Source organism: Humulus lupulus, chromosome 9 (genome assembly GCF_963169125.1).
Source record: "Humulus lupulus chromosome 9, drHumLupu1.1, whole genome shotgun sequence".
NCBI lineage: Eukaryota > Viridiplantae > Streptophyta > Magnoliopsida > Rosales > Cannabaceae > Humulus > Humulus lupulus.
The window spans coordinates 77875842-77889274 of NC_084801.1; the positions used below are offsets into that span (position 1 = coordinate 77875842).

Below are 13433 nucleotides of genomic sequence, written 5' to 3' on the forward strand. Positions count from 1 at the left end.
TTTAGTGATCCAACTGTATCTTCAAACCATTAACGTAACATACCTAACTTAGATCCTTAGAAAGATAAACATCAATTTGTTGTTTCTTTTTAGCTAGTTGAATCTTAACATATGGCTGGCATTTTTTTTTTGGAGGGGTTTCATAATATTTAGATCCAGAAGGAAAAAAAATATACTAGTTCCAATTAGTTGATCATGTTTCAACTAGTGAAAAACTAATGTCATACTATGACTAACCTGCCCTGCTCCCTCAGCAACACAGACCACTGCTGATCCTTTTGTCTCAATGAGGTATTTCAGATGTCGCAAAACACCATGAGGACCATGTAAATGGAAAGGTACCTTAAATGTATAAAACCAGTAGCAGTACAGAATCTCAAAAATACATAACCAATTAGTAAATCGCACAAATACCTCTGGTATCAAGAATATATCGATTTGTCCACTAGCCAGGGATGCATGCATAGCAATAAATCCACTGCTACGACCCATCAACTTTATAATTCCTATACCATGGTATGCACTATGTGCCTGTAATAAGGATTGAGAAGTTAACAAAGATTGTTTTTCCCACTGAATTCTTTAACAATGATATTATAATGCATGAAACTTAAGCAATCAAAATGAAATCGAACAAACCAAAAAATATAATGAAAATTTGTACCTCGATGTAAGCTGAATTAATGGCTCGTTGTGCTTCCTCAACAGCAGTGTCAAACCCAAAAGTTTTGTCCATCAGCAAAATATCATTGTCTATTGTTTTGGGGACCCCAACAACAGCCACCTTTACCCCTCTTCTATAGCACTGAAATGAAAATAGGAAAAGTAGGACATGAGACCTAAATAGAAATGGCAGGCAAGGTCAAGGCAAGATAAAGGGAAACAACTTACAAATGCAGCAAACAAGTAAAAGTAGTTAAACATATCTAATAAGATGATTCTAGCGGCACGGTCATCTATATGGCAGTAAAGTGATTTCTAATTTATACAAAAACATGAACATATAGACATGGTGATGAATCCTAAACTAAAAGCAGAATGAATTCAAGTCATCGGGAATGGATCAACTTTTAATTCTTGAGACAGCACTTTACATCTACAAATTTAGAACAACTTGTACCAAAGCAATTTATATCCCAAAAGATTTATGCTTTAAGTAATCTATTCAATAGTGACCTTAGTTATGAATGCATGCCAGACTATGAGATAAGAAACACAGGAATGTAAACAGATACACGCATAACTACCTCTTTGTGAATTACATTTTCCCCAGCACAAGTTCCATTCCCACCCAGCACAAAAAGTATGTTGATTCCTCTTTCCTGATATCAAATTAATAAATGTTTTCAGGTCAGGAATCATATGTCCGCAAAATTATTAACTCTAAAGAAACTGAAACAACAAACCTCCATGCTCTCCATGATTTCACTTATGCCTGGTCCTCCACGTGAAACTCCTAACAAGCTTCCACCGGATAGGTGAACGTTTTGGACCACTTTTCGGGTTAGCTGATAATCACAATCCAACAGTACAAATACATGTTAACGTACACACCTAAAGAAGTTTGGCACTTTCTTTTTGGGAGTGAAACGTCATTAACAAATTAAATGCATATCTAAAAGACAGAAACCGAAACTTACAGGCATTTCAGCAAATTCTTTGTCGGAAAATCCACGATAACCATATGGAATCCCCACAATCTTCTTAACTCCATATATTTCAAGTGTAATCACAATCTGCAGCAGATACATAATGAATTGTTATATAGGCTCTCATAAATAATTTTTTTCTCACATGTATGTTAAGACTTATCAGTATTTTCTATAGCTACAATATACGCGGAGATCTATTTATTTCATTTTTAGTTACTGCCTGATGGAACCGACCTGTCTGATTACATCATTAAGACTAGGGCAGAGGCCTCCACATTGTTAAGCACCAAATTTCTTAATGATGATTCAAAGTAGGTCAGGGAGGGTTCACGGAAAGAAAAAAAAAAGCCCAGGAAAAAAAAATCAACAAAGGCCAATTGAGATAAACAAGAACCAAGAAAAGCAAAAATGAAGTTATACAAGAAAAACGATAATAGAACAAGTAACAGTAATGAATGGGCAACAAAAAACAAAGTAGAAAACTTAAGAATCAAAAAACCAAAAGGGGTTTGGGAAATTTTGAGAGATGAGTAGGTAAAGTGAAACACATATATATATTTAGAGAGAGAGAGAGGGAGGGAGGGAGACGAAGATGGGGGTTGAATCGGGTGATGGTCTAGGTATGGTGGTGAGGATGTGTTTCGGAGGGTAGGATCTCTTAAACATTGGCTGTAGAGAAGACCTCGTCGACCTCCCTACCGCACGCCCAAAGTCGCGAGGCCCCACCATCCCGCTGCACATCTGCAACAAACAGAGAAAGTGCGAACGAGAGAGTGTATACGTGAAAGAAAGAGTGAGCGACAGAGAAAGAGAAAGAGAGCCACCTCAAGCTGTCGGAGGGTTACGACTTCCCATGAAGATGGTGGTGGCACTGCCTTCCCGTGGCTGAGCGTGATGGTGGCGCTGCCTTCCTGCCGCGCATTGGAGGGAAGAGAAGTGGAAATTGGCTAACCCTAAAGCGTTGAAAGGGTCTTTCTTTTTCTTTTTGTTTTTGATGAAAGCTAATGAGAATATTTTGCGTTTGTGTTTGTTTTTGTTTTGTTTTTCTTTTCCCTCCATTTTAACATTACCCAGCCATTACTTTTTGTTTCCCTCCATTTTAACTTTATAGTTTTCTAACTTTTTAGTTTACCTATTATAATACTTTTCCAATTAGCTTATAATAATGTGTTATAGAAAGATGTATTTGGTGTAGTGGAGGCCCCCAGGGGCTATCTCCCCGCATGCATAGATGCATGCATCCATACGCGAGTTTCCAGGGACTGTCTCCCCACATGCATAGACACATGCATCCATACGCGAGTCTCCAAGGGCTGTCTCCCTGCATCCATAGACACATGCACCCATACGTGAGTCTCCAAGGGTTGTCTCCTCTCATGCATAGACACATGCATCCATATGCGAGTCTCCAAGGGCTGTCTCCCCGCATGCATAGACACATGCACCCATACGCGAGTCTCCAAGGGTTGTCTCCCCGCATGCATAGACACATGCATCCATACGCGAGTCTCCAAGGGCTGTCTCCCCGCATGCATAGACACATACATCCATACGCGAGTCTCCAAGGGTTGTCTCCCCGCATGCATAGACACATGCACCCATACGTGAGTCTCCAAGGGTTGTCTCCCTGCATGCATAGACACATGCATCCATCGTGAGTCTCCAAGGGCTGTCTCCCCGCATGCATAGACACATGCATCCATACGCGAGTCTCCAAAGGTTGTCTCCCCGCATGCATAGACACATGCATCCATACGCGAGTCTCCAAGGGATGTCTCCCCGCATGCATAGAAACATGCATCCATACTCGAGTCTCCAAGGGTTTTCTCCCCGCATGCATAGACACATGCATCCATACGCGAGTCTCCAAGGGATGTCTCCCCGCATGCATAGACACATGCATCCATGCGCGAGTCTCCAAGGGCTGTCTCCCCGCATGCATACACACATGCACCCGTACATGAGTCTCCAAGAGTTGTCTCCCCGCATGCATAGACACATGTGTTTCGCTGTGTGAGACACATGCACCCATACCCATGCACATGCACCACGAGGGTGTCTCTAGCATTAAGCCTTGCGCTTAGGGGAAGCCTCGCATCGCGGATGGAGCCTCACGCTTCGGGCAAGCCTCACACCGCGAGGGTGTCTTGGAACATATGGAGTTTAAGACCTCCTGAATGGGTGTATGAGGAACAATAAGAGAGACCCAAAAGAATACGGAATAGCTTGGAAGCAAATACATGTCTCGGAGGAGTGAGAATAACCATTTGGTACAAGGTACCTATACGTATACGGGTACAGGATGTACAACCATGAGGAGGACTTAGGCATGATCCTGACATCCATATCAAGTAAGTGGTGGTGGAACAACCTTGTACGAAGAGTGGAGGCACTACCTGCACATCTCTGACCATGTAACAGGGTAGACACCACAACCTTCTGCAACCACTACAACCTACGCCACTACTCTGATAGTGTACATGTGTACAATCGTGTCCCTCGGGACCACAGTGTACTAAGAGCCATTAGAGCTCTCCTATAAATAAGGACTCACGTCATCATTGATGGGGTTGGAAAATCCTTTGTACGCACAGACAAATAAGGAATATACAATTTTTACTCCATTGTAGTTCTGCATATTTACTCCTTCAAGTTCTCTCCATCTTCTTCTAAGATATCTTTTCCAATATAGTTTGAGTTTTCTAACCTGATATCGTTGACGAATTCTCACCGTCAACAGTTTGGCGTCGTTTGTGGGAAGAACAAGCATCAAGCCAACGTTCTCTCATCACTTCCAACAAAGAAAAATGCCAAGGCATTCAAAACGCTTACGACAACTACAAGATGTAGAGGTTATATGCATAATAACTTAGTAAATTTTTTTAATACGCAAACATAAATTACTATCCAAAATATATGACAATTTCAATTTTTTAGACAAAAATACCCCTAACATTCAAACACTCATTTTCTCTATTAATCCAAACTTTTTCTCTCTAACATCTCTCATTCTCTCACTCTCTCACTCTCTCTAACATTCTAATCTTTTAGATCTCAAAAAAATACCAAAATTAAAAAAAAAATCATCTGAAACCGACATTTGGGTGAAAAAATAAGAACCTCCAAAGTTTTCGTCAAATTTTAGTGCAGAGCATCGAAATTGCATCGAAAAAGCATCGTTTTGGACAAAAATTAAGTTTTCATGATTGCATCGAAACATCGTCGATGCACCATCAATTTTGCATTGAAAGACCATCGATTTTGCATCGAAATACCATCGATTTTGCATCGAAAAATCATCGTTTTGGCCAAAAAACAAGTTTTCATGATTGCATCACAAGAGCATCGAAGCACCATCGATTTTGCATCGAAATTGTATCGAAACACCATAAAAAAAGCATCTAAATTGCATCAAAACGATGCCTTTTCGATGCAAAATTGATGCAGTTTCGATGCTCTTGCGATGCAACCATGAAAGTTGATTTTTGGCAAAATCAATGCTTTTTCGATTCAAAATCGATGAAATTTCTATGCAAAATAAATGGTGTTTCGATGCAAAATCGATAGTGTTTTGATGTTTTTGCGATGCAAACATGAAAACTTGATTTTTCGCCAAAATGATGCTTTTTTGTTGCAAAATTGATGGTGTTTCGATGCAAAATCAATGGTGCATCGATGGTGTGTTTCGATGTGAAATCGATGGTGTATCTATGTTGTTACGATGAAATCATGAAAACTTGATTTTTGGCCAAAAAGATGTTTTTTCGATACAAAATCAATGGTGTTTCGATGGAAAATCGATGGTGCATCGATGATGTTTCGATGCAAAATCGATGGTGTTTTGATGCTGTTGCGATGCAATCATGAAAACTTGATTTTTGGCCAAAGCGATGCTTTTTCGATGGAATTTCGATACAAAATCGATGCTCTGTACTGAACTTTGACGAAAACTTTGGAAGTTCATATTTTTTCGCTCAAATGTTTGTTTTAGATGATTTTTTTTAAAATTTTGGTATTTTTTTGAGATCTACAAGATTATAATGAGAGAGAGTGATGGAATGAGAGATCTTAGAGAGAGAGAGAGAGTTTGGATTGAGAAAGAAAATGGGTGTTTAAATGTTAGGGTTATTTTTGTCTAAAAAATTGAAATGGTCATATATTTGGATAACAACTTATGTTGGTATATTAAAATATTTCACTAAGTTATCCTGAATATAACATGAAATTTCCCTATATATGTGTGTGTGCCGTGTATATATATGTGTGACATATGTGTATGCGTGTGTGTATGTATATATATGTGTGTGTGTGTGTTTGTGTGATATGTGTGTGCCGTGTATATATATATGTATATATATTTTTATGTGTTTTTTATATGTGTAATAATTTTTTTTATTATTTTACTAACTTTGTTTTCTATGTAGGAGAAAACAAATTGGTGTAATTTTTGGAGCTCTTTCTTTAGGATCCTTCTAGGTATGTGTTATGCGTTATGTGTTTTTATGTTTATGTATATGCATATATATAATTTTGTGTTTATTGATAAATTTTTCATTTAGAAATTAAAATTGAAAGTTTGGTCATTATTTTAATTAATTTGGTACATTGCAATTAACAATTTTGTTAAGTTTAGTTTAGGTAAAAAAATTGTTCATTGACCCGCCGACTATTACTACGAAAAAAGGAATGCCCTTTTCCTTCGCTAATAGTTATAGGAAATCCCCTAGGATTTCACATAGTACTTTTGCTTTTTAAAAAAATCTTCTTTCTTTTTCTTTTCTTCTTGGCTGGTTCTATCTTTCATCAGCTATTAGTGCCGACGACATACCGAAAAAAAGAAAAAAAAAGGATTGTAGTCGATGATTAATTTTTGTGGTATTTGAAAGATGTATCTCTTATTTCTTGTTTTATTACTATTATTATAATTTATAACTGTTAGAGGAGTTTGAATATCCTACATATTCATTCATAGTGAAGTAGGTTCTATGATACATATTGTATGTTGCGATGATAACGAAATGTTATGAACTTGTATATATTAGTGAAGTAGGTTTTGGGAAATTTTGGGTGCGGCAGAGATATAAGAAAGAAACTTATTGTGTGTTGTTTGATTTTTTTTTAATTATTCACAGATGGCTAGGTCATTAGTATACGGGAGATGTTGCACAATTTTTTTTGTAGATTTATGTATTAATTTACTGGGGATAAGGCGGGATAGAGTAAGGGGTTGGAATGGAATTGAACATAGGGTCGATATAGAGTTGTGGGTCATGGTTAAGGGTTGGGGTCAGAATAGGATCGAGGATGTGGTTATGGGTCGGGGTTCTTGTTGAAATAAGGTCGGGGTCATGGGTCGGGGTCGGGTTCATGGGTAGGGTTCGGGGATAGGGATTGGGAACGTGGGTCGTTGGTGGGGGTCGGGGATAGGGATCGGGGTTATGGTTAGGGGTCGGGGTCAAAATAAGGTCAGGGTCGTGAGGGTTCGGGGTCGTGGTTGTGGTTGTGGTTAGGGGTTGTAATAAGGTTGGGGTAGTGGGTCGGGTTCGGGGATAGGGTAGGGGTCGTGGGTCAGGGTCGTGGGGCATGGTTGTGATCGAGGGTCGGGGGTTAGGGTCGGAATAGGGTCGAGATTAGTGTTTGACTTTATAAATTATCATAAGAAATCATAAAACGACATAATATTTGACTTCTGTAATAAGAAGTTATTACAATATATAAGAAAGGATGATTATTCTGACACAGTGATAATTGTTATTATTTCTAATAACAAAAAGTTATACAAATACAACTAGTGTATGCCTTGGGGATAGTAATATGAGTCAATGTATTCATCTAGGATTCCTCATTTTTCAAGATATTTCTTCAAATATATTGAAAAAATGAGGAGCACTAGATGTCTGCTTACTATCTCCAAGGGATCCCTAGGTTGGAATAAGGTCGAGGATAGTATTTGACTTTATAAATTGTCATAAGAAATAATAAAATGACATAATATTTTACTTTTTTATTTTTTTTGTTTGGTAATAAGAATTTATTACCATATACAAGATAGGATGGTTATTATCATATAGTGATAATTGTTATTACATCTAATAACAAAAATCCATAGACATACATGTAGTGGATGCCTTGGGGGATAGTAATCAGAGTCAATGTATTCATCTAGTATTCCTTATTTTTTAAAGATATTTCTTCAAATAGAAATATCCAGAAAAAATGAGGAGTACTAGATGTCTGCCTACTATCTCCAAAGGATCCTCTAGGTAGAAATATGGTAGGTTGGAGTTCGGAATAAAATAATTAAATAATAAAATATTAATTTAATAATTATAATATGAATGAAATAAAACTAAAATCGAATAAGTTGTACTTCATAAATATATTATTGGTTATTATATATTAATATTTAATATTAAACATTTTACAACAATCTTAAAATGTGTGACATCATAATTCACCAAAACTAATTCACCGACCAAGTGAAACAATTGTGATATAATTAATATTTTTAAATGGTAGATTTTTTATATTTACCATAGATGGTGATCAATAGAAATTTGACGAAATTAAGAAATCGTGCAGTGATGCTCATTGGAATGGTCTCCAAAACATCATGAATATGGCGTCACAACACAAAGATTGTGACGGGAGAATAAGATGTCCATACATCAGATGCCTGAATGTTAGACTGCAAACTTTGGATGTCTTTCAGGCACATATATTCAATTGGGGTTTTCAATAGAGTTATAAATAGTGGATTTACCATGGGGAAGTCGAGGAAGATGTTGTTGATGACGGGGTCTATGAGAATGAGCCTATAGATGAGACGTGTGACATCGTTGACGATATTCTTTTACCAAACAATGTTGAAGAAGCTAACAGTGGAATGGGTCAGTATTATGATGATTTGTTCGAGATTGAAGGTGAGAAGTATTCGTTTTGTGACTGCATATCATTGGTTAGCTTTTAGCTAAGTTAACACACTTGAAAATGACGAGGAAGATACTGAACAACACGTTTGATGAATTGTTGATGTTATAAAAGAATGCATTTCCAGAGGAGAACAAAATTTTGGCATCCCACTATGAGGTTAAAAATATGAGTAAATTAGGGTTGGGATACTAATCAATCCATGTGTCTAGATATGATTTCTGCTTATTTTATAATCAGCATGCATCTAAAGATTCATGTCCGGTGTGCAGGTGTAGCAGGTGGATTAATGAAAAGGAAAAAGGTAAAAAGCTTTCGCATACAGCAGAAGAGATGCTATGACATGATACTGGGTGTAACGTCCAAAAATTACCTAATAAGGCTTAGGGCCTTGATTAGGGGGTCGGGAAGGCAATATGTGGAAATATGTGTTTTAATGCTATATTAACTGTTAACATGTGGATTATGTGATAATATGATTAAATGCACATATTTAGGGATATTAAATATGCAGGTGGGCCGCTTCTTATTAGAAGGGCGACTTTGGTAGTTTGGCCCGTTGCGATCATAAATGTGTATTTATGTGCATATATGTGATATATGTGAGAGACCACATTATTATGTAAGTTTATTTCGATTATTCTGCACGAGGCGATCCTAGGATGCAAGTTAGCGGGAAAGTCACAACGGGATCCAAAACCCGACTCGAGGTGAGTCAAGGGGTATTTTGAGTATTGGATAATTAATCGGGTTATGAAAATAAATAATTGGTGATGGGAGCCAGGAAGGAGGGCGGGCCGCGACACAACTATGCCTGGGTCGCGGCGCGTGTCTGCTGATTAGGGAGGCTAAGCCTCTGGTTGTAGGTGGGTCATAGCATAGAGGCATAAGGCTGCAGATCTTAATTGGTTTTTGGACCCCTAGAAGGTTTTGAGCATGGGAACTTAACCTTAAGGGCTTGGGATTGCTTTCAATACCCAGTTTCGTGGAACCCGTGGTTCCGGAGGCTATGACTTGGTCTAGAAGCCTTTGATCACTCGATATTAATATAATCCTATTTTATGGTTGTAACTTAGGGTATCGCTAAGGGCTCGGAACCGGGATCATGCTCGAAGGTCGTTCTTATTTACGCTTGCTTGGACCTAAGGTAAGAAAAATGCACCCAGAACATGTTGTATGTAATTAGGGTTTGGCACATCTATTGTATATTAATATGATTAGGGCTTAGGCCCCAGGATTGGTTATGTTAGGCTATTGTTTTAAAAGCTTGTTGATGAATGCTTAAGTGCTTATATTCATTGTACGAATTCTATGAGTAGGCCATGTAGCCCCGTTATATAAATATGCTTGGTTTTATGAAAATGGTTATCCAATGGGATTATATGATTAGCGTGAGTATGTGATTAATTGTAGGGATGTGCCTATCCACATCTGTTCCTTATAAGTAAGGTATGACATCATGGATCAGGGCTTGACTTATAAGTCAAGGGCGGCAATAGCGCACTGTGCCTTGGTCGGGAGGCATTGGCCTAAACTAGCAACATACTCTTATGTTGATTGACTCTAAGGTCGAAGGTGAACCACAGGGGTTGGGCTAGCTCTATGTCTAGTGAGACAGAGTTAAGGGCAAGGCCAGGTGACTCTATGGTCACATAACTAGGGCATTGGCCCGAGAGTTAGCATGAAAGCTAACTAAATAGGGCAACGACCTAGGTTGATCCAATGATCGTGTATTTTAACTAAATGACATTGGTTATGAGTTTATATAGTTGAACGGTTATTTAAAGTTATTTTCTCTGTTGTTATACGTTCTGTTTTCTTGCTGAGCCTCAGCTCACGGGTGCTTTGTGGTGCAGGTAAGGGAAAGGGAAAGCTTGACCAGCCATGAGTTGGAGCGCTTCGGTGGTGGCGTGTACATATGCGGCTGCTCGACCATCATGGTCGGGGTTATCTCAGAGGAACTAGGATTATAGCCCTATTTTGCCGCTTAAGTCAGATGAAGTAACTTTTTTTTTTATTTACCCTTTTAAACATTTTTGTTGTAATATTTTGGGATCCCATGTTGTATAACACTTTTAAAATGAAAGTCAATGGTTCTTTGACAAAATTTTTTAACCCTAACCCTTGTCACTAACCTTAGTTACACAATTTAATCCAAATGACCTAATTAGCAGGTCTGACAAAATTTTAAGTACATAGTGTAACAGTCTTGGATTAGGAGGGCGTTACACTAGGAGATCGAAAGAAGATAGGGTGACGCGTTATCCGATTCATGGGTCTACATAGAAGGACTTTGACGCCAGACATCCTGATTTGCATGATATCCTAGAAATGTCGGTCTAGGATTTACTGTCGATGGGTTTAATCCATTTGGAAACATGAGTTTATCGTAAAGCATGTGGCCTATTGTGTTGACGAACTACAATCTCCCACCCTAGCTTTTTATGAAGAACCTTTATCTCATGTTGACTCTCCTTATTACTTGGCCAAAATAACCTGGTAAAGACATGGATGTATTTTTAAGGACAATGGTGAATGAGCCGAAAGAGTTGTGGATTAACAGGGTGGAAACTAGGGATGGTAGAAACAACAGCATGTTCAAGATACGTGCCTCTATTCTATGTACAGGGAACAATTTTCCTGCTCAATGTAGTTTGTCTAGATGGAGTGGTAAGGGTTATAAGGCTTGTCCTACATGCATCGAAGACACATCCTCTATCCGAGTGATTGGTAAGACATCTTATGTTTGTCATAGAGGATTCTTGGCCAGTAATCATCGGTGAAGAAAATATACTCAATTCGATGAAAAAGTTGAGAGAAGACGTCCTCCAAGAAAGTTTACTTGTCAGGATATCTTAGATCAAGTGAACGCCCTACCACCTCAAGTCCCGGGGAAACATGGGAGGTTTGGAGGTTTGAAACGAAAAAGAGGTGCTGAGGACAGTAACTAGAGGAAAAATAAGCATGTTTTATGAATTTGAGTACTAGAGTACGGACAAATTAAAACATAACATTGATGTTATGCTTGTTGAGGAGAATGTATGTGACAGTCTTCTTGGTACTATCTTCGATAACGATAAGTCTAAAGATACTACTAATGCAAGGCATGATCTGAAGAATATGGGAGTCAGGGACACATTCTGAATATATGAAGATCAGAACCAAAAGTTAATGAGACCCCATGGTCTTTACGTGTTGACTCCTGAACATAGGAGATAATTTTGTCAATTTCTAAAAAGTGCTAAACTGCCATATGGTTTTTGTTCTAACTTTAAGAAGAAAGTGACTGGTAATGATTCAAATACCATTGGGTTGAAGTGACATGACTATCATGTGATAATGTAGCAATTACTTCCAGTGTGTATGCACAAGCTTCTACCATATACTGTCTAATTTCTTCAGACAATTATCTTTGCAGACCTTAAATGTAAATGATATGGAGAAAGCCCAAAGGGAGGTCATTCACATCTTATGCAAAATAGATTTGATTTTTCCTCCAACGTTTTTTGATGTAAGGATACATTTGGCCTTGCATTTGCAAAAAGAAGCTTAATTGGGTGGGCCGGTATTTATGAGATGGATGTATCCTTTTGAAAGATACATGAAAAAATTAAAAAACTACGTCAAGAATAAACCTCGTGCTAAAGGGTCCATAGCTGAAGGATATGTGGTATATAAGGCTTTAACATTTTGTTCCAGCGGGCGATCATAACCTTTTCCACAAAAAAGAGTTTCGTTCCTGGTTTCATGATAAGGTAATCTATAACTAGGACATTCTTTGTTGTTAGATTGAAATATAAGTTTCAGATTATAATATGACTTGTGCTAGCTCGGGTAATTAGAGAATGGAAATGAGTTGCTAGCTTTACCATCTAGGTCTGATCTCTTGGCGTACTCCTATCAAGCATGTATAGTGAATGAGGTTCAATATGTTACGCACAATCGAGACCAAAATTGTACTATACAGAACAGTGGAGTGTTTGTTGCTGGGACATAAGGTTTTAACTATTATGGACAACTTGAAGAAATATTGGAGGTATCTTATATTGGTGCATATTCAGTGGTATTGTTTTGATTTAAATTGTTCAACAAGGACCCAAAAAAAAAACAATTGCTGAAAATAATGTCACTAGAATAAATGTGAGTAGTGAATGATATAAAGATGAACCATACATACTTGCTATTCAAGCGAAACAAGTTTTCTATCTCGATGATCTACTTAGAGGTAGAGCTTGGAGAGTTGTTGAAGAAGTGAATCATAAGAAATTTTAGGATATTATGGGCAGTTCTGATCAGATTGTTGATATTGATGTTGTACAGGACATACAATCATCCAATTTTGTATTGTCTGTTGAGCACGGGAAATTGGTTGTTCAACAAGCTAATCAATCAACAACATTCATAGGCACCGTCTCTTGACCTTATTCAACTGTTCAGGACAACGATGATTATACTAATCATGATGAAGAAGAAGACAAAGACATAGAAGAAGCAGATGACAAGGATGAATTGCTTGTTGACCTTAGTAATCATAATACAAATCATGTCTCACCAATAGTTATTAATTTGATTAGTGACGACGGTGAACATAGTACATAGTTCTTGTATTTGTGTAAGAAAAACTATATATTTAAAAAATTATAACGACTTATGGATTTGTTATGTTGTGGATGTTTTGGAATTTTATGGGGTAATTACAACTATATTTTCATAAATAATATATATCTGATTTTCATACTAACAAACAAATTTGGTCATATTTAGTTTAAAGATGTCAGTAGATGTAGCTTCATACCATAGCAAAGATGGTGGTGGTCAAGATCCTTCGAATCCTACGACGATCCCAACCAG

At 37.7% G+C, this 13433-nt stretch overlaps 1 protein-coding gene across 1 annotated transcript; it reads right to left on the reverse strand.

Moving 5' to 3' along the window:
* Positions 1–204: 204 nt before the first annotated feature.
* Positions 205–1766, reverse strand: LOC133799822 (ATP-dependent 6-phosphofructokinase 5, chloroplastic-like). Its single transcript, XM_062237811.1, has 6 exons — positions 1641–1766; positions 1407–1508; positions 1248–1322; positions 665–805; positions 415–531; positions 205–342 (listed from the first exon to the last, which is right to left on the reverse strand). The coding sequence occupies exons 1-6, from the start codon at positions 1749–1751 to the stop codon at positions 205–207; spliced, it is 684 nt and encodes a 227-aa protein (XP_062093795.1). The 5' UTR covers positions 1752–1766.
* Positions 1767–13433: the final 11667 nt, after the last annotated feature.

Coding starts and splice junctions, on each gene's coding strand:
- LOC133799822 (XM_062237811.1), bottom strand. CDS start 1,751: ATGTATCTGCTGCAGATTGTGATTACACTTGAAATATATGGAGTTAAG. Junction 1,323..1,406: donor AAATCATGGAGAGCATGGAG/GTTTGTTGTTTC, acceptor ATTTGATATCAG/GAAAGAGGAATCAACATACT. Junction 806..1,247: donor AAAATGTAATTCACAAAGAG/GTAGTTATGCGT, acceptor TTTTCATTTCAG/TGCTATAGAAGAGGGGTAAA.